This window comes from Podarcis pityusensis (genome assembly GCF_964106645.2).
Source record: "Podarcis pityusensis genome assembly, chromosome: 9".
NCBI classification, from domain to species: Eukaryota; Metazoa; Chordata; class Lepidosauria; order Squamata; family Lacertidae; genus Podarcis; species Podarcis pityusensis.
The window spans coordinates 30,113,771-30,136,343 of NC_138034.1; the positions used below are offsets into that span (position 1 = coordinate 30,113,771).

Consider the following 22,573-nt stretch of genomic DNA (forward strand, 5'->3'; position numbering starts at 1 on the left):
TATAGGCACAAACTCGTCTGCAGGGCCAACCCTACCATTAGGCAGAGAGAGGCAACCTCCTCAGGTGGCAGGTGCTTTGGGTGGAGGGAAAAGATAATGAGGTGTTGGAGGACAAAGCTGTGTAGGACCCCTAAATCAGACTACTGCCCCCAGGAGACATAACAAAATCCTTTTTCAAAAACTAAAGGTTGGCTGACAGTACAATCCTGTGAATATCTACTCAGAAGACACTTGGACTTGGAGGATAGGATTGTTAGTGGCTAATAGCCATGATTGCTAGGTTCTGCCTCCACTGTTGCAAGCCTTAAGCTTCTGAATATCAGTTCCTTCATGAATATCCTCCGAGAAGTGTCTGTCCACAATTAGGTTGACTATAATGCACTTTACAGTGCATAAGACTTACGGTATATTACTAGGCAAATTGTTGCTTGGCTAAAACAGTGGCTATGTAGATCCTCTGACCTAGAATCTGGTAACTTTCTTCAGCTTTCTTTCCCTTTCAACACGATATTAAACAAATTTAGCCTCGGTGAATTCAATAGAAGAAATTGCTGTCATTTCACATATTTCATTATAACTATGTTTTACATGGCAGTATTAGTTGGCATTCTAATAATAATGACCTAATAATAATTGTCATCATGTAGAAGAGGGATTTTTCTTGACTCAAAACCAGAGCAAGCATGAAACTAAAATTAGAAATAAAATGAGACTTATATTATCTGTGCAGTTCTAGTCATGTCTACTCAGAAGTAAATCATTTTAAGTTCAGTGAAATGTACTGCCAGATATGTGTGTATAAGATTGCTTTAACACTGAAGAAATAAACAATCACAAATTAATTTAGTCTGCAGACATAATTCTTCAAGTCTTCTTAATTTAGGATACTGACTGAGATAAATCAGATTCCACTTGTATTCAGCCCTGAAGCATATCCAAAAACCATTGTTATTTTCCCCCTTTTATGTAAGTAGGCAGTTCTGCAACTATCACCTCATTCTAAGCAGCAAGCATCCAATCATACTTTCTTTTTTAAAAAACCTCACTTTAAAACCCTGCAATATAAGTTCTATATTTTTTCCGCAACTTTTTTAGGTGGAAGTTTTCATGCACACCAGTTCAGCATATCTAAAAGCCATGCCATGATTTTGCCAATCTCTGTGACTGATCCCTGCTAATCTAGATGGCAGATCAGGAGGGTGGACACTGGCAGGATAGTCCTAATTATGGCAGGACTGTTGCACAAAATGCAGTGCATTGTGGTATGTAGCATTCATTGATTATGATTTCATGGTAGCAGAGGTGGGGTGGGGAAATCCACTAGCAAAGCAACATCCAGATCCATTTCACTGTTGGCAGGCTTGGAGGAAGCTTCTTCCTTTCCCCTCCCATTGACTGAAGTGGGAAGGAAAGGGAATTACCTATGCCGGAACCGGGGTGGGGGTACATTTGCACCAGATTCTAGGACATGTCAGGGAAGTGAGTTCGCTTTGAATGCACCATATGCATGCCCTCCCTGACATACACACTTCTTCACTGGCAGCGAATCATCAACAGAACAGCTGTGCCAGTGTACATAGGGACTTTGGGTAATATAAGTGTTGTCCCACCAGTATATCTGTCTCTGTCATGAAGTATCACTTACACTGCTCTCAAGACCCCTCAGCCAGCTTTATGGTAAGTATGGGATTGCACTACAGTGGTATCTCGGGTTACAGATGCTTCAGGTTACAGACGCTTCAGGTCACAGATTCTGATAACCCAGAAATAGTACCTCAGCTTAAGAACTTTGCTTCAGGATGAGAACAGAAATCGTGCTCCGGTGGCGCGGTGACAGCGGGAGGCCCCATTAGCTAAAGTGGTACCTCAGGTTAAGAACAGTTTCAGGTTAAGAACAGACCTCTGGAACGAATTAATTTCTTAACCTGAGGTACCACTGTAGATACACTGGGTAACCAGCATGTCAAAAAAACCTCTGTTTATTGATTTAACCCATTTATGCTGTACTCATCACAAAACTTTCCTCAGATGGCTTACAGTATAAATGTACAGGTGCAAGTATGCAACAGTCGTAATCTAAAGCAGCATAAAACAACTGTGACAATAGGAACAGCAGCAGATAAGAAGGCAGCAGAACACCAGACAGGAGATAAAACATGCCTGAGAGTATAAAGTGGTCTTTACCTGGCATTGAAATGGCGTCAAGGTTGAAACATACTTAATGGAATTAACCCTTTCCTCAAACAGAGTCTAGATTGCTAGTCCCACATAGGACCCTAGGGGCCAGTTTTTATGTTAGAGGAGTGACATGGTTGCTTCCCTTGCATCCACTCCCCACTTGCTCTATCCCACATGTCTGCCCCATTTCCACTGCTACTTTCTATCTTACCAGCAAGGCCGGGGAGCTGTCCAGCAGAGTCAAGGCATGAGCTGTCCAACCAAGAAATGCCACAGAACTGGGTGCTGAGCAGAGAGACATTTTGTATCAGCATTAGCTTGGCACCAACTCTTCGTCCTTATAGCTGCCCCACCCTTTCCTAAAGCATCAGCAGGGCCCTGATCCAATTAACTTGCTGGTTTTTACATCATTCTTCAAAGTAGGTCTCAGGATGTGAGGGCCCATTCTGCTAGATACTTGCACTGTGCTGCTGGTCCCTCTGCTCAGACGAAAGTTATGTGTTGAACATCTATGTCTGAATACAAATCCTTACGTTCAACTGCCTGGGTTCAGCTGCTGGCAATGTAGCCCATATGATCCTTTGAGTATCCCTGGTTGGCAGCTCAAAACTGCTGTTTTGCTTTGTAATTATCTGTGTCGTTCAAAAAAGGGTGCCTCCAGACTGTCAGTATTTTGCAGGAATGATTCAAGTAGATACCAGAACTTTGGGTTTTTGAAATTGAAAGTGTTCTGTCACCCTAACACAACAAATCCAATTTTGGAAAGCAACAGGGAAACGCATTTAAAAGTGAGGGATGAACAAATGATTAACAGGAAGACCTATAAACACCCTGCAAGCAAATCAGGATGAATCCATACTCAATAAAAAATGGACATAGTTTGAAACAGGATGAATGCTGAACAAACAGTTCATCAGAAAGAGCCCAAAGTCTATCGCTGATCAAGATGAATGGAAGATGCAACATGAATAGCCACTAAGCCATTACTGCTTTGGCATACCTTACCTTATTCTAATATTAGGCAGCTTTTAATGGAGCCTTAAAGGGCTGCTGATTTTTCAGTTCATGGTTTAGAATAGTAGAGCAGGATACAAGGAGCATAAAGACTTATTGTGTTGTGCCTGGGATGACATGGGAAGGTAGCTTCTCATTATGTGATTAAACCCTATGTTACCACCCGTCTGCTTCCTCATGTTACAGGCATCACATGGTAAAAACATGTTGTTTTCAGTCCTCTGAATCAAACCATGGAAGCCTACAGGATCACCAAAATGGGAGTGTTTTTAGTCTTTACAAATTGCAGAGTAATATATAATTAACTATACTTTGGGGATCTTTTCATTGCACCCAGAATTAGTTTAAATGGTTGCAGAAACAAAAACATTTAGTCGGAGAGGAATTGAAGACCAACCTTTTATTTTTAGCCTACAATTTGATATTCTTAAATGACTCTGTGCTTCCAAGTAATTTCTTCAGTTAGAGTGCCTGGGGTTGGCAGAGATGTCTCATCTGCTTAAGTAATATTGGTGAGGCACAGAGCTATAAAACAGAAAGGGGAGGAAATGACAAGACGTAAAAGGTAATAGGGTTTTGTTTTTTTAAAAAGTGGGTTTGCTTTTATTTGTTAAAAGATCCTACCCACCAATATATTTCTCATGCTGCACAATGCTATGCATACCTACTCAAAAGTAAGCCCCACCGATTTCAGTGAGACTCACTTCCAAGTAATGGTGCGTAAGATTGCTGCCATACTTGTTTTCTTAATCCAAATGATGGTAATCTTGTGCTACATAACAAATTAAGATGAAGAAAGTTGAGGAATTCAGGGTTATTTTAAGCAACTGTTATTTTCCAATCCTGTGGTTGTCAATTAAAACACAGCGGGGTCTACATGGAATCAGAGTGCCCTGAAATGCTTAATATGTAGAATGAAATCCAGCATTACCAGCCTTTCAGAAAACAGAATTAATTCTTCCTGCCTAATCTGTGCTCTGTGCATATTGTGATGTTCCTCAGCAACCAGCACAACCCTCAGTGTTAGCTCTACTCACTCTTTGCAAGGTATTTAATAATAACATAATTCATACAAACCCTTCTGTAATGCTACTAGTAGCAGCCCATATGGAAAAAACAAACCTCCTCAAAAGTTAGCAAAATAGAACAAGACATCACGGCCCTCACATTGCACTACAAACAAACAGGATCTATAAAACTACTTAAACTTATAGAACAAAAAAGGAGAGAACTAGACTCCCTAGAAATCAACAAAACAATGATCAACATTTTATACTCTAAACAACACTTATATGAGTATGGAAGGGAAAACTCCAGACTATTAGCAAATAGGTGTAGGAAAAAAGCACTCAAAACAAGTTGAGGCGAAGGAGGGCTTTTCCACAGCTAGTGGTGAAACTCGGGAGGATATATTTTCTGAGACATGCTTTCCTTTCATTACATATGTTAAGCAGCATAAGGATGTAACACATACTGCGGCATCTCAAATATCCCTTTGCAATGATTTGCTAGTGCAAAATGAGTTTGCAGTTGGTGTTCCTGACTGGACCATATAACATTAATGCTGCCATTTATTTATTGTTGTAAAAATTGTAGACTTGAAATGAGTGTGTGTATTGTTTGTTTATTGTGATATTTTATACTTCAATAAATATTAGGCACACGTGTGCATGCATACACATACACATTATATTTCATGTTGTGGTAGATCCATTAGAAAACCAACTTCTGCATGGATCCCACATGTTCAAATTTCAGACAATAAAAATGAAGAAATTATTCATGTCTCAATTGCCATCTCATCTCCTTTTCTGATGTATCCTTTCCTAATTTGTGGAATAACTTTATAATGAATAAACCACTTTCCTTCAGCTGGAACCTGAGGCAGAGAGGGAGTTCAGATGGGAAGCCAACTGTTATTTGAAAATATGTGCTTGCTCTGACCTCAGCCCTCCCCTTCCCCTCTGCCAGGAGTCTTTAAACTGTGAAGGGAGCCATTGGGCAATAGGAATGCCTACAGGGTAGCTGTCCTATGGCCTACAGTGGGTGTGGGGAACTTTGGCCCTCCAGATGTTGCTGAACAACAACTCTCATCACCCCTAGCCATTTGCCATGCTTGCTTGGGCTGATGGGAGTCGTACCTCAGCAACATCCAAAGAGCCAAAGGTTCTCCACACCCAATCTAAGGCAATGACTGCTGCCTGGGTCCTTTTGCCCACTGTGGCTGGAGCCATGGTAAGGAGAAGAGGCAGAATGAAGGTTAACAGTGATTGGTGGTGGAGTCAATGGGTGGGATGATGGGAAGAAGGTAAAGGAAGGGAGCAATTGCAAGGGGTAGGAAGGAGGTGGTGGAGGTCCAAGAGAAGAGGAGGAAGCTAAACACAATTTGGCAAGCGGGGGGGGGGGAGGTACATGGAGGGAGGACTGAGCGCCAATGATGAACATAGGAAACTTCCTTGTACTGAGTGAGACCATTGGGCCATTTAACCCAGTTTTGTCAACACTGACTAGCAGTGGCTCTTCCAAGGTAAGCGAGAACCAGTAACCTGCGTTATAGTCCCTCTGTGAATAATGGCTGTGGTGTGCTGTGATTGGGTGCTGGGTTCCACCATTTCATCTGCTCCATCATGGCAAAATTCGCACCAGTGCTATTTCTCCCCTTCTCTCATTGAAATTATTGGGAGGGAAATTCTTGGTGCCATCAATGGAAGGTATCTCTGTGGATTGAAGGAGCATAGGATGTGTTCCTGCACTAGGGTGTCAACTATAGGAGGTGGAAGGGGCTTTGGCCCCCTCAATATTTGTGGGCAGAGAGCCAAGCACCCCCCAGTATTGAGGGGGGCCACTATGTCCTGCTGCCGCTGGGAGAGCGCTCATGCACCAGGCAGGAGTGAGACATATCATGTGACCTTGGGCCCCCTCATTGTGGGAGGCAGGTCAGTGACCCTGTCCTCCACTTTGCTGCCCACATCCTTCCCATTACTCCACCTCATTTCAGCCCCTTCGCCAGTATATCTGTGGTGTTCTGCCAGGATATATGTGTTGGCCATGGCTTATCTGCCGTTCTACCAGTGTAGGTTATATTGTGGATATATTTGGCTTCAGGTCATGTCTTTCTTTTATAAAACCTTATGAGCTTGATTCCACCTGATCCATTTATATTGAAGTAATTTGTGCAGATCCTTTTATTGTGAACCATAAAAGCTTGCTTACCTGAATTATAATCAGACAAATTCAATACAGTATTGGAAAGTTTTACTTACAAACAAACAAATATGTGGAATCAAAACAAACAAATGGATTATAAAATTTCTTCCTTGTTCTGTGACTGGCAGGATTTTTGGGGAAAGAAAATAGTCTAAAATATTCTTCAGGTTTCTGTCTCACTCTTTTCTTATTTGTTACAGTTTATCATGCTGACATATATCTTCATGCTGGCCTGGTTGGGTGTTACAGCGTTCACCTCTCTGCCTGTTTACATGTACTTCAACATGTGGACTATTTGCAAAAACACCACCCTAGTGGAAGGAGCAAACCTCTGCTTGGACCTCCGTCAATTTGGTAAGTGAATGACTTGTGGCTCAGTTTTATAAAAATAATAATAATTAAGCCTCATTAAAATGCTTGCATCACTATTAGAAATACTAGATCAAACATCTAGTCAACAAATGTCAGTGAATAAAATGAACACATTTTAGTCAGCCTTGCTTGCAGGTGCAGGAGATAGTATTTGTGGACATGATGATGACAGCTTGTAAACTGTACACATAGTCCCTTTTCAGATTTCATGCTAAGCCAAATTGTAGCACTATGCGCATTAGTAGCAGTGAGCCTTGAGCTTGCATGCTCCCTATCTTCTCTTACTATGCAAGGATAAAATTAAAATTTATTGCAGTTTTAAATAAACTACAGCTTCTTTTTACATCCAAACAAACCATAGTTTAATGAGAGTTTTAAAACTTCTGATATCTTGCCCATGGTCACAGCAGTGGAGAGGCAGGAGGGAAGGAATAAATGAATCCAAGGCTCATTCTTGCTTGTACACATAACGCTAAGTCATGGTTTACTCTTACAGCCAAACTGGGCCACAATCTTTCTAACTATTGAGTGCCATACAATTATGGCTGAGCCCTTTATTAGCTGAGGTTATTAGAGCATCATTCATGAAGGACAAGAAGCTGGATGGTCCCAGATTGGTAGTGGTAGTTTGGCCACCACTGATGATACCCACTTCTTCATCTTCTCATTCTCATCCTGGTACTGACTTGGTGTCTTCTGGACATAATCCCTGATAATTCTGTTTTTCATTTGCCAATTCTGTTTTTCATTTGCCATATATATGGCTTGAGCCATATATATAGTCCACGTTCTTCCTTAAGTTCAAGTGCATCCTTTAGAGAAAGTGAGACCACATGGTGAGTTTGATTAGTATGTGGAGCGACATGCATGATGGCTTCTTCCCAACTATTATACTTGCTTTCTGCTAATGAAGCATCAAAATCTGAGCCTGGCTGGGCTGACTTTTAGTGGTCAGAGTTAAGCTAAGCTCATATAATGTTTCATAATACAGTGGTACCTCAGGTTAAGTACTTAATTTGTTCCAGAGGTCCGTTCTTAACCTGAAACTGTTCTTAACCTGAAGCACCACTTTAGCTAATGGGGCCTCCTGCTGCTGCCACACCGCAGGAGCCTGATTTCTGTTCTTATCCTGAAGCAAAGTTCTTAACCTGAAGCACTATTTCTTTATTAGTGGAGTGTGTATGTAACCCGAGATACCACTGTATTTTAGATATTAATGCATTATTTTATATTGCTGGTTAATTGTTTAGCGATTTTATTAGCATATCCTGGGGCACCAGCTATGACCCTACCTGGACAGAGCTTGCCTTGCTTCAGTTATCTTTGCCAGGGTAATCTCATGTTCAGACTACTGTAATGGGTTGTACATGGCACTGCCTTTGAAAACAGCGCCCAAAGATCAAGTAAGTTTTTATTATGTCTGAGAGACTCTTAAAGGGAGTGGTGTTATATGAGCACATCATGCTGCTGTCTCACCATCCTCACTGGCTCTTAGCCTATTTCCAGGTCCAGTTTGAGGTTCTGGTTTTGACCTGTGTACTTATATGTTTCATGACTGGAACAATAAGATCTTCTCAAAGCAAGGTGTGCTGGGTGGCTTTGGGAAGCAGAGCCTTTTTAGCAAGAGTAATCCACCTGTGGAATCTGCTCAAGACAGGCTGGTCTGGTACTTAGGTTGCTGTGATTACGATACCAAGCAAAGGCATCCTTGTTGTGAGCCATTCTGACAACTTCATTACAGAATGGCCTAAAATACCATAAATAAATGTGTTTACAAACCCGTATTGTGTGCCTATGATACACAAAAAATGTATTTAGGCTTGCTGGAGCCAAGGGCGCCCAATTTAAGGGCACAGAAACAAACTAACTCTGAATTGTTCTCATATTTCCATGTTACCAAGTAGTTTATTATCCTTTCGTCTTAAAATGTGTGTCAACAGCTCACCGAGTCTTTAATCCATTACAGGAATTGTAACAATTGGAGAAGAAAAGAAGATTTGCACAATGTCTGAAAATTTCCTCAGGATGTGTGAATCTACTGAGGTAAGCGAAAGTATGAAAAGTTTGGTCATTGTGGAAAGAAGGAGCTCACACATTTCCACTCCTTTCACACTTTAAGGGAATAATTTCATGCTTTAATCTGGAACGCTCTCTTGTCATGAGCCCAGTTTCCTTGCAGTTTATAGCAGTTTAAGGTTCACAGATACCACCATTGCTCCATCTTCCACTCCTTTTCTTAATATAAAAGTACTGTATAATATATTTCTAATAGTAGCAGTGAAGAATAAATGACTCCATTTGTATGGGGTATGAGCAGGGGATGTTCTGTTAACACTGTCTACCCTGTGCTCCTCCTTCTCCAAACCTTTCTAATTCATATACTTAACTCATACATATACAGGTACACATATATTTCCTCATAAGATCCATTAAAACTGAACCTTCCATGAAAGGGTATGTGTGCTTAGTCATAGGAACTCTTCCAAACCTCCACTCCATGGCGTGGAAGACTGGGAATGAGCCCTGGTGCTTACAAACTCATTTCCTCCCCTTCCACTTAGTCAACTGCTTCAATTCCCTCCCTTACTTCTGGGTTGGGAGCAAACCATATTTTGAACTTGGGTAGCATTTCTGGTTAGCAGACAAACTGTGGTTGTGTGACATCCAGTTCAGATGTAAATGTGTTTGGACCAGTTCACATAAATTATGTTTTCCCTTTGAGGTGAATGTAAAGCAGATGGAGAAATGAAGGGAAGAAGGACTGTGCATGTCCATGTCTTGATCAGTTAATGCCAAAATACAATTTGCTGCTATTTCAGAGGTTTGGTTCCAAAAATGGCCCCAACCAAATGGGGAGCAATAGAATTCTATATTGCAACATAATTCGTACAAGTGTTTACGGGCAAATGCAACCAACCAACTAGCAAATGTTCACTTACCCTGGTAGTGAATTTATAGAAGTCCAGTTGATTTCTCCAGAATACCAATATCAAGACAATAATTTATATTACTTTAACATGTAATTCATGATGCTGCCTCAGAAGAAAGAAACTGTAGTCTGTATACAGAATTTGGCTGCAGGAGTACTAACTGGCATTGAGTGCTATTAGCATTGGAGGCCAATACTTCATCACCTTCACTGGCTCCCAGTCTGTTTCCAGGCCCAATTCAAAAAGCTTTTTTTGACCCTTAAAGCTCTTCAGTGATTTGGAATGACCTTGGAGCTTCCTTCCTGTGAAGAAAATGGCAGCTCAAAATGATGAAACAGGCATTTGGGAGAGGTCTATGAGTGGGAATGGCCGTTTTTGACTCTGCTGCTGGGTGGATTTTTTTTATTAAAAAAAACAGTTTAATATGATTACAATGATCAAACTCCTTGTCCTATTATGTGTGTTCACTGCCCTGGGAATCCTAGAAGATGAAGTGTGGGTTATAAATATCAATAATAATTAAATACCTGAAAGACCACCTCTTCCCATATGTACCTACCTGAGCCCTGAGGTAATCAGTGGAGGCTCTTTTCACGTTCCCTCACAAGCTGAGATACAGCAGGCTGACCAAGCAAGAAAGAGCCATCTCAGCAGTGGCCTCTCAGTTAAGAAATGCTCTCCCCAGCAAGGCCTGTCTAGCACCTCCATTAATACATTTCTAGCACCAAGCAAATACCTTTTACCCTCACATCCTTTTTAATGGCTTGATGTGCCTGGTCTGCCTGGAACTTCTACATAGGGTTTTCCTCCTTTATTTTTATTTTTTTATGATCTTGTAGCTCTCCTCTCTGTTTTATCCTGATGTTTTAGCACTGTGGTATTTAATTGTATCATTCTCAACTTTGTGGTTTCATATTGTTTTAAAAGTTGACCAGAGAACAGCAGGTATGGGGCGACACAGGAAGATAATTAACAGATAAATAAATACTGAGATGGTACTTGCACAGTGGTACTTGCAAAATGTGACCTTACTATTGGTATTATTTGAACGTCACCCCTAGAGCAATGGTTATGGAGCAGCACAGAAATAAAATGAATGAATGAATGTTGGGCTGCTTAATCCATGCATGGCAGTGCAGCAGAACCTGGGCTTTATTATTAGCATCCTCAATTTGCAACTTGTTTCCCTTATTCCATTTGCAGCTGAACATGACATTCCATTTGTTTATTGTGGCACTTGCTGGAGCTGGAGCCGCAGTCATCGCTATGGTAAGATATAGAAACCTTTCCCTTGGTGGTAAAAGTCACAATGAATATAAGAGATGCTTGTTCTCTAAATTGAATAATATTAAATGCAATGTGCAAGAGCTTTAAGTCCTATCATCCAAGTATTGAAAGAGAAGAGCATATCCCACCTCATTTCATCCTCCCAACAACCTGTGAAGTAGCTTAGGATGAAAGCATGACTGACCCAACTTGATCCAATAAGCTTAATGGCTAAGTAGGGATTTGAACCCAAGTCACTTTGGTCCTAGTAGGACACTCTGATCTGCTATGGCTTTTTGGAATTCAGAGATCATCTGTAGTATCTCTTCTTCAGTATGCATATGGACCTTTTTGCAATGCATTTTTCTGAACAAACAAGCAAACAAGGGTAACAGATGTACAAAATAAAATATGAAAAATCTGTTCCGATGACTGAAAAACAAATTCCATTTTGGTACCTCACACCATTTTAATACTGCCAAAATGTAACCATTAAAAAGAAGAAGTTAGGCATGCTTATAGTTATGCAGAAGTGCATGGCTATTGTTTGGTACAGGAACAGAAACCAGAAGACTTCTGACTTTTTTCAACCTGGGAAACATAATGGCTATAAGCAGTTTGTACAGCCCTTGTTGTATTGAAATAACAAGTCTGAAATAAGAAGAAAAACCAATATAGTAAGGACATGTTCCTAGTGTAACCAGAGATCCCCAGCCCACTGCTAGCTCTATTAAACTTAATGTGTTATGATGCAGTTATGGCATCCGATAGGTCAGCCATACCCAACCTGGGTCACTCCAGGCACTTTGACTACAACCCTCATCAGTTCCAGGCAGTATGTGATCTTTGGGGCTGATGGGAATTGTAGTCCAAAATGTCTGGAGGGCTCCAAGTTCGCACATGCTGTGAAACCCTGAGTTTTGAGGGGTTTTTTCCTGTCTTCCCACTTTTCCCCTTTTCCATTGTGTGTTGTTTGTTTATTTGCTTCAGTGAAAGCCTGTGGATAGGGAGTGTCTTCTTTTGATTTCATGTAAGCTGCTCTGGGAGCCTTTTTGGCTGAAATGTGGGGATACAAATGCTCTAATTAATTCATTCATTAATATCAATCTCCAATTGTTCATCTGCCAACTGTACACAGATTATATCTGGATTCAGTTTAATTTCTGAAATCGCTTCTTCTAACAGTGAAATAAGGTGGGGTCTGCAAGTTTACTGTTGTGAAGCAAAGAGGTGCTGCATTATGCCCCTGCAACAAATGCACCAGAACTATATTTCATTTTCCAAAAGATAGTGATAAAGCTCTTGCATGTTTTATACAAATCTGAACTTGTCTACTTTAGTTTCCATAGTGATAAGATTGTTTTTTTCAGTGTCCTCTTGTCAAAAATGGCTGTTTTCCTGTTCTGTGGCTGTTGAATGTGTCTCGGTCAGTGGTGTAGCGTGGGGGGTGCGGGGGGGCCGGCCGCACCGGGCGCAACATCTGGGGGGGGCGCTTGCACTTGCAGCTCTCTGCCCCTACCTGGCTCACTCACTCCCTCTCACTGCAGTGCTGGCTGTGCGAATCCGATCCAAGCCGCCGGGTCGCCACCCACTGTGGAGGGGGTGTGTGCCAGGCGTGCGGTGCGGTGCGGAGAGAGCGAGGGACTATCCATGGGTTAGGGGGCGCAAATTACTTGCCTTGCACCGGGTGCTGACAACCCACGCTACGCCACTGGTCTCGGTCATTGTTTAGACAGCAAATAGACAGCAGCATGGTTGGTTGGACAGAACTTGGAGCTTTGGAACATACATCAATCTTTCTTGCTCAAGTCTCCATACTTGATTTAGCTACCTCTGCAGACCAGAACAAAGATTAATTAATACTTCAAAGTGGCTCCTTCTTTGAATGTGCAAAGCTGTGCAAATTCTTCTATCCATTATATGATATATTTAATTCATTTCCTCTTGGCTCTCCCAAAAGCAAGGCTGGTCAATATGCCATAAACCCTGAAATATAAGACAACATTTTCACTGTTTAATTTATCAAAGTATATTCTCTCAACAAGTACTTTGGCACAGAGAAATACTCCAAATCGTTCAGCTGACTGTGAGTACAGAGACTTGCCAATTGCAAGTAATTTCCAGAGGCTGCATTAAAAATGAATATTTTGGTTTGTATCCAATGTTATGCCTACTCAGAGCAGACCCATTTAAATTAATATACATGTGTCTGAGGAGCTATGCAGTCCTTGAACTAAGCAACAGGCTACAACTCAGAGAAGCAGCTAAGCCATCACAGAAGGTAGCTGCCCTGGCCTTATCTAACAATGGTTGAGGTGGCTTCCTCATCCTCCAGAAATAAGCAGAGTTCCTTTCATATAGTCTTTCTTATCACCCCGTATAAAGAAGCAGTGCCGGGGACAAGACTGTCACTGTCACACAACTCCTGTCACACTGTGTGGGAGTTTATACCACAAGGATGGAGTACCTTTGGTCGTCCTGATGTTGTTCCCTTCAGCCTTAGTCAACATGCCCAGTGACTCCACAACAGGTTTTATCTCAGTCAGGTATGACAGCATCCTGAACTTTGTTGGAAAGGCTCAAGAGCTTCAGAGCTTGCTGGTTTCCAGAGCTTAGGAGGAGTTACTTATTTGGACTTTAACAACAAAGCAATGAAACCCTATGATGGTTTTTTGCAGTTTGTTTAACTTTTGGATTTATGCAGTGAACTGCCCTGAGATATATGGGTATAGGGCCTCATACAAATTTAATGGAAAAAATTAAAATTCAACGTGCAGATTTCAGCATGGAAACTGAAACCCACCCAATTCAGTTCTAATTTGTGTCCTACACGCCTCCTTTGAGTGATAGATCCTGCCTTCTGGTACATGGCAGGTTTTGTGCACAAACACTCTACAGACTTTTAACACTTGTAGTCATGCAAGTAGAGGAAAGAATGCTGTGGGAAGTGACTTAGACTCAAATTCTACTAGCCCAGAAGATTAAATCAGTTTCTCATAGAAAAAAAAACTCAGGCATCAACAATGTCTAAAAATAAGGAAAAGTGCCTTGCCTTGTATATATCCAGAAAGCCTTGACATGACACACTTAAGCTTTAGGGCAAGCTGCTCATAAAAGTGTAAAATTCAATTACACAGGAGCCTTTTAGTGACGGTGTTGTCCAGTGAATTGTTAACAGATGGAAGAGAAAACCCCACAAACCTGCTTGAAAGAAAAGGAGAACTCAGTCTTCTGCACGTGGGCTTCCATCATCCTGAAATTGACAGTCATTTCAGAACTACCATAGTTAGTGTAGATATGAGAATAAGCCTACATAGTAGGATAAACTTGCCTTGACTATGTGCCTGGCTTGTAGAGCATCACCTTCCTTCATGAAACCAAATGAAAACTAGATCAAATGAAACTAGATCAATGTCATTCAGCATATAAGCATCTTTTCAAAATGCCTTGGCATTGTCTTAACTTCAGTCAAGTAGGAGGGTAGACTTGTCAATGATAGCAGGGATAAGAGATGAGGAGAAATGGCAAGGGATACCATTATGGGAAGCAGAAAGACAATGACTAGGGCTGCATGAAATAGTTGAAAGTAGCATGCTGAAAATAAATTACCTTGCCAAAGATTAATGCTGTTCTGCTGCTTTTTGAAATCTGATTGTGCCTACAGCAGCTTCTTCCTCCTCTTCCTTGACCTTATTTGTCCAACTGGCTATAATGACCTTTGTGATCTTGCTTATGGGATGCCAGAGCATTATATTGTCTGTTGTAGCACTGTGACATCATGAGCAAAATTGTTTGGCTAACCACAGCTATTTGAATCAAAGAAAGGTGTGCAAATGAGGGTGAGTATAGTGGAGTCAAAGAAGGACACTGGTGAATAACATGGAAACAGATTGAATGTATTTGCAAGAAGTCACAGAAAACAGAGACTTGTGCAAACAAGCACATAATAAAGCATGGTCAATGCCTCCAGCTTCTCTTCTGCCTGGAATACCATTTTGCCTAGTGAATACCATTGTCCCAGCCCAGCCTTTCAACTCTCATCAGCCCCAGCCAGCCAGAGAAGTTTTGTAGGTATCAGGAAGGCAATGAGTTGGCAAAGGCTGTTCTAGCCAATTCTTCTCTTTTAGGTAAGGGCTGGAATGTGGCAGAGTCCAATAGAATCTGGCTTGGTGTGATGAAATGTGAAATAAATGTGATGAAATTCCATGGCATCTCTCTCTCTCTCTCTCTCTCTCTCTCTCTCTCTCTCTCTCTCCCTCTCCCTCTCCCTCTCTCAGGTTCACTACCTTATGGTTCTGTCCGCCAACTGGGCCTATGTGAAAGATGCTTGCAGAATGCAGAAATATGAGGATATTAAGTCAAAGGAAGAGCAAGAGCTCCACGACATTCATTCTACCCGCTCTAAAGAGCGACTCAATGCATACACATAAGAAAAAACCTTGTCTTACTTTCTACCATTGAATGATTTGTTGTTTAACTAAAGGCCATCCATCTATCCATTAAAAAAACAAAACAAAATGAAAAGTGCTTCTCACAAAAGATAGCTAGGGTGACATCTACATCACCCCTGTACAATTCTTGGTTGTCTAGCACTTGGTTTTCCTAATTAGTTAATAGCTTGTGTGATCAGTCTCTACTACAAAGCTCCCGAAACAGCCCTTTCCCGAATCCTAAAGTGATTATTTTCTGTTAGATCAAGAATACTAACTACTGTCAAATACGGAGATGTGTTTGATTTTTTTTAAATCACTTTGTATGTGTTATGCATAACACCTTTTTGCATTGTTTCTTATATGTTTTTGAAAAGGAAAAAAAAAGCTTTTTATACTTTTTAGTTTGGATTTTGGTAAGTACTTTAACTACAGGTATACTTCAAAGGGACCACGGTACATCACGTACAATTTCTAGAGGAGGCACACTGCTGACATTCCTTCAGATTTGGAAATCTCGCCAGGTGGACCGGTGGGCATCTTGACAGAGGGGTCCTGAGAACATTTTAAACAATCAAAGGTGCAATTTCTAAATTTGTAAGAGTAGGTAAAAAACAAAACAAAAAGAAGTGCTTCTTATCTTTGTTAACATTGTATGATTCTTCTTCATGTACTTAACAGAGTATTCTTCTCTCTTATCAAAGTTCCATTGGTGGCTATTCATGTTTATATTGTGAGCATGCAGACCGTGGTGCTTGTAATGCATGGCCATTTGTCTTTTTCAAAGCGTATTACCTTCCGCGGTTACCTTCCAAGAGTCGCAGTGTATAGAACCAATGTTACATACAGCTATGCGTAGGTTTCTGCAGAATGATCGCTGTAATCCCACAATGGTTATGCTGAATTGAAGCTGTTCATGTGCCGATGTGAGCAATCGCTGCTTAGCTACATTTATGAAAGTGATATATCTATAATACAGCAACCTCTTAAAGAGTCAAAAGTCTTTTTACCTGCTTTAAAAATTTAAGTGGATTGCACCTGTCTGAACTATACATATACTGTATGTGATATATTTAAAGGAGGCTTCCATAAATGTAATAGCTTGGCTTGTAGCTTTCCTACACACATACTGGTTTACCTGTCTTATGTTAAAGTGAGGTTAATGGCTGCTACTGGACCTATTGTTTGGAAGTGTTAGTAATATATTTGAACCTTTATTTTGAGTAAGAAAATATTAAGAGAAAAGTCAGTAATGTTAATCTGAAAGAAGTACCTGTATTAAAAAGAAAAAAAGAAAAACCATACAAAAAAAGGGGGGACATCAGTATTATTGGACCAAAATTGGTGTTTTTAATTTTCTTTTTTCTTTTGCCTATTTCTAATGCTACAAGAATGCTGTAAAGTGTCTTTTAAAGTGATGTATCCTGACAAGACATTTTTGTCAGCGTTAAAAAAAAATCCTAGCTAGTTTTGTGCACTTATTGGACCATTGTGAATTCTCTCTCAGTGTAAGTGCATTTCTAATAAAAGTTCTTGAGTAAAACTCTTCTTTGTACTATTACTAGTCATGCATCATCAGTAATTTTTAACAATTCTTGTAGTAAGTAGAGGGTAATACTATAGTTACTTGTGGCATGTTTATGCATCAAGTAGTATTAGTTAATTTTGATTTTTTTTTAATTATAATTTTTTAACTTTTTTTTTTTTTTACACTTTACTGTCTTACGGGGTCAACATTTTCTGATATGTGCAGTACCAGTATTTACAGTTCTGCAGAAACTATTATGAACCTCTTTCGATTCTATATTGTAGTGTTTCAGTTTTGTGTCTTAAAACAGTGTGATGATTTTTAAAACAGTGTCTTTTAAACTCCTGTAATGATGTTGATGCTTTTGGCTTTTCTCTGGTATTAGAGTTTGTATTTTCACAAAGAATGCTTTGTAGCAGGCATTACAATTAATCTGTTTTGTACATAAATGTGCCAACAGCTTGATGGTGGCGTTTTTGAAATGTAGAACCAAGTGCTTGCAAAAATGTAATAAATACACTTGTGTACTTTGTGTACTTATTAGTTGTCCGTGTTTCATTTTTCACCTTTTGATATAAAATTTTATGTATTGGAAATTTCAGAGGGGAAATGTTGTTAAATGTGCTCTTGATAAGTTACTGTTTTCTTGTTTTTCAGAAGGAACATTTACCAACCTGATTGTTCTGTCAAGAGTGTATTAAATCTAAAGGCTTTGCTTTAAGGTTTTAATGGAGCTTCATCAGAGCTCCAGTACTGGTCAGGTTTCCACCATTCACTTTAATATCAGGGACAACTTTGCATGTACATCCTCAGGTGAGATTCCACAGGACTTAGGAGAGGACTTAGGATCCTAAAGTATCACCTTTAAGTTGGGATTGTGTTATTCCTGCATTCTTCCTTCCTACTTATCTCAGGCACTTGTAGTCAGGGGCAGAGCATCCTATTTCACCATTTGAGGCAAAACGGGCAATGCTCCCCTGCCTCTGCCACCACCTCTGCCAGCTGCAGAGAAGCTGGTGAAATTTCGCACACTCCACAAGATCTCACACGATTTCAGTGAGATCTCATTGGAAATCAGTATTGATGCTGGTTACATTTCTCTGCCTGTGGCAGAGGCAGTGGGGCAGGTGAGAGTGCCACCTGGGAGGCTTCCTCTCCCTGAGGCAGTGGCCTCATCCCACCTAATGGCTGTGCTTATAGTGCCAGCCTGTAGGCCATGCCAAGCAACTATGTCAAGTCCTTCAGAGGAATCTGCCTTTGGCTGAGATACCTCTTAACCAGTTGCTTTGAACTACAAGTGGGGGAGTGTTGTTGTACTCAGGTCTTGCTTTCAATTTCCTATGGGGGGGGGCCTTTGGCGCTCCGGTTCTTTCAGAACTACAGCTCCCATCATCCCTGGCCATTGTCTATGTTTGTTGGGGTTGATGGGAGTTGTAGTTCAGAAACATCTGGAGGACCACAGGTTTCCTACATCTTCCATAGGTCACTGAGAAACAGGATGGTGGACTAGATGGGCCTTTAGCCTGACCAATCAGGACTCTTCTTTTGTATTTAGGTATTTCCTTTTCAATGGGTTGTGACTGGGTTCTCAGTGCTTTGTCTTATGACAGAAATCCTGTCAGCTCCAATTCTACCCTTCCTCACATTGGAATGCTTCATATTTGTTTCAGCAGGGAATACTGAGAATACAAACAGGCTCTTTTCAATAAGCTAAAATCAAAGCTTCGGCAGTTATATTTCCCTCTCGGCATTTTATGGGCTGTGTGTGCAAGTTTTGAACCATCTCATGATTTATTTTAGTGCACTGACAGAGTAAGCAGCTTCCTCTGAGCAGGGAATGGAATCTTTGAGACTCCAGCAGGAACCTTAAAATTGTTCTGGTAAGTTCAGATATTGGGTGTACAAGCAGACCTGCAACAAAATGTTGCCATAGTATGCAGTGCTCTTGTTTACTGTGGCAGCCTCCCAGCGTGCCAGCCATGCCTTCATTCAGAACACTCCATTCCATCTACCACCCACCCCAATAGGCACTGAGCAATCTTTGACCACTTAGTATTCTCAATCGTTTTGGGGGTGTTGTGGGCATTTTCTCCACTTACAAATTTTTCAAAAATATTATGTTTGTTACTTCTGTTAACCTTGGGGACCCCTCAAACCTCTTGATATCTGGCTTTTGCACATGGCTAGTATCATTTCGGTTACATAAGCAATAGCACTCGCAGCCCAAACACCAGAAATACAGGGCACCTACAGAAGTGCTTGAAGAAGGAATCCGTATTCTAATTACAACATGTACTTCTATCATGTTACACTTTTGTCTGTTTGTCAGTGATTGGCTAATAGGGGCATTGTTTTCTAGAAAATGTGAGAGGCAGTATTTGAAAATGATTCTTTTTTAAAAGGAACATTTTTCAGCATCTTGCCTTTGGAGTCAATTTATTATTTCATGAATCTGTCATGGATTCTCTAAAAGCTGTCTTATGTGTCAGAAGCCCACAATATAAGACTAGACCTTGGTTCAAAATAACATCAGATCAAAGATAATTGATATTCTATTTCTTATGCCATAAATAAACATTATTTTGGAGTGGGTATCTTCTTTGCTGAAAAGATCAAGAAATTGGAATGACAGTGTCTCATTAGTTCTTAGCCTTGGGTGTTACTGATGTCCATATAGTTGGATGATTATGCACATATGATAATACAGTTTATACTGAATATATGACTGCAAAGCTATCTTAATTTTTTATGAGCAATCTATGGCTACTGTGTATCCTCAGTCCTAAAGAAAGGTAGTAATGAGTATCATTATTTCAACAGTTTTTCCACCACCATATTGTTGATATATTCTGTGCGTTCAGGTTGATTGGACCACTATTCATCTGAGCTTTTTTGAATGCTACCCTATACCTGCTTATCTGGGAGTAAGCCTCACTCAGTGGGACTTACTTTTGAAAACTGATGTAAAAATTGGGGTTTGGCTTTTGCTGCAAAACAGACAAATAAATAATCAGCCTTGCTTTTCACTGGATCCGGTCTCCATCCATTTTTCTCTGACCAATCATGGACTTAGATCATGGGCAGAGTCATATGGGGAGTTGGGCAGCAAAAGCCATTTCTGTCACGTCACACACACATGATTTCATTGGCTCTATTCGCTGTCTTTCTCTTGTAAGCAGTCCTTTGGTGGTGAATCAAATGATACTTGAATCCACAATATTTGTTAACAATTGGAGTGTTTTTTTCCTTGGGATTGGTAGGGTAGAAGGCAGGGAGGTCAACAGTAGGTGGAGCCAGCCAGAGCCAATGAAAGGAGCTAGAAGCAACGATGGACAGAGCTAACTAATTCTGTTATTGTGTCTGTCCTCGCCCTAGCTGAGTTTTACAAAGGCAACCCTGAGATTAAGGAGGAGAAGTCTGACAGCCACTGCCACCCACTGGACTGGATGCAAGCAAGCAAGGAGGTGGGGCTGGCTGAGGACAGACTGAGCTTGGTGGGGCAATGTCCCATCTGCCCCAATGCATCAGCCTCTACTGTTCATTGATGTTGTTACAGGCCTCCCCAATCTCCACCGAACAGGAGCAAGATTCCAGGGGTCTTGGCACTTAACCAGGGATTGTGTTCCTTTGGAATGAGGCATGGTGGAGACTGTAGGGTCTTTAAGAAATATGATTTAATTACACATATTTACACCTAAGTTTAGGTGTAGGAGACACCCCAATAGTGTCTCTTGTTCCTCCCATAGCTTCAGCCAGCAAGTAGGCTTGAAATAAGTGTTTTTTTTATTTTCCCACCCCACCTCAAGCCTAACAGCTTTTCTCATTGACACCAAATCCTGGGGGCCCTGGATGGTTGGGCACCCACAAAATTTTAAGTGTGGGTGCTTGGCCAAGTGACCCAAAGCACTGCAGAGGGTGCTCTGCTGGGCCCTCCCACTGCAGCGGCGACATGTGGCATGTGCTGCACATGATGTCACACACACATGCTGAGCACCCACAGTGTTGGATGGAATCCTGCATGCCTGGGCCTCCCTCTTTAACTGCAATCTCCAGGAAGATCACTCCCTTCCTCAACAATAAAGCTTGCAAATCCTTGTCCCGGAGCCAGTAGAAGACTCTTTTGAAACCTAATTACAGTGTCAGGTGCTGTTAGAGTTCACAGCTGTAGATGAGAGGGACATTTCCCTTTCCCGCATTGACTGTTCTTCCCTGAAATTGCCTCTCCTTAGTTGAAATTGGGCTTTAAGGGTGCTAAGAAAAGTCTTCTTTGGAATCTAATTGTGGCACAAGGGTATTTCTTGGAAGGGGGAGTCACAGTGGGGAAATGAAGAGTTAACTTTCCTCTTCCTAGTTGTAAACCCCCAGATTTCCCCCCATGTCACAATTAGGGTTGAATAGAATTCTTTCAAGCTAAATTGCAGCTGGAGAACAGTGAGGGGGGGAGAGGCTGTGGGTGCATGTGCACCCATGGGTGCTTCACTGATTACCTATGAGCTACAGTTAAGTAAGATGCAAGGCATGTATAGAAACTTATTAGCTCTTCTAAAAGGTATTTGCCTTGTTACCTTCCAGCTCTCAACAGCTTGAAGTAATGGGAGTGCAGTCAAAGCTATTCAAGGATTAATAGTGCATGTCCTAGCTTTGCACATTAGTCAAAGCTAGCTAGGAGAATGTTTACTAGTAATGGCAAAGGATTTCCTGACTTGGAAAGGCTTATTTTGACAGAAGCTAAGAAATTATATTAGCATTGCAAGAAAATAAACCCATTTGTTATTTAAGTTTGCATAATATAAAAGGAAATGGAATACAGGAAATGTGTTATATATAAAATGGGAGAAAGCATTTCATTAATCAGTCCTTGGGAAAGTGATGGTAGTTAAGCTTTGCCATAGTGCGCTGGAAATAGGCAAGCGTGTTCACAATGTAAGACCACACGAATACTCTATTTGTTAATGTAATTGTGGCTAATTATCATTGTTTTAAAGCTAATGCTTCTGAGTTCAGTTCATTTCATTCAGAGCCCTCCGGAGGGAATCATTTTTATTTCATTTTAGTGGATGCTTAGTGAATGTGGTTCACAAGATTCACATGTAAATTTATTAACTTATTTAGAGTATTTATACAGTATAGACTATCCTATAAGAAAGCCTCGGGGTGGACATAAGAAGAAATAAAACAATTTAAAGTGTAATCTCTTTCTCTTTCTCTCTGTCACACACACATAGACAGACATGGAGCAGCATCAGTTACAGAGAGAGAGATTAAAGCTAAAACAGATTAAAAGTTCATGGAAAATTTTAAAAATTGCCTGGCACTGAAATTAGCCTAGATAAGCCACAGCTTGGGAATCATGACTGAAAAGGCCCTTGCTGTATCTCATGAATAGGCAAACTCAGCCCTCCAGATATTTTGGGACTACAACTCCCATCATGCCTGACCACTTGTCCTGTTAGCTAGGGATGATGGGAGTTGTAGTCCCAAGATACCTGGATGGCTGAGTTTGCCTATGCCTGCTGTATCTCATTTGTTGGGTGCATTTGGAGAAACAGCTTCAAAGATCTCAAGATCTGAGTAGGCACATGTGTAGGGAGGTGATCTTTCAGGTCCCCTGGTTCCAAAAATTGAAGGGACATAATTAAAAGTCAAAA

General features: G+C 40.8%; 1 protein-coding gene across 3 annotated transcripts in view; it reads left to right on the forward strand.

The window, feature by feature from the left end:
- The window catches only part of GPM6A (glycoprotein M6A), a 197,719-nt gene extending 180,254 nt beyond the window's left edge, over window positions 1-17,465 (forward strand). For all 3 annotated transcript variants that reach the window (XM_081021775.1, XM_081021773.1, XM_081021774.1), the window contains 4 exons: window positions 6,600-6,753; window positions 8,738-8,814; window positions 10,905-10,970; window positions 15,245-17,465. In XM_081021775.1, coding sequence (XP_080877901.1) covers window positions 6,600-6,753; window positions 8,738-8,814; window positions 10,905-10,970; window positions 15,245-15,397 — 450 coding nt within the window. In that variant the 3' untranslated portion in view covers window positions 15,398-17,465. The remainder of the gene's footprint in view (window positions 1-6,599; window positions 6,754-8,737; window positions 8,815-10,904; window positions 10,971-15,244) is intronic.
- The last annotated feature ends 5,108 nt before the right edge of the window (window positions 17,466-22,573 follow it).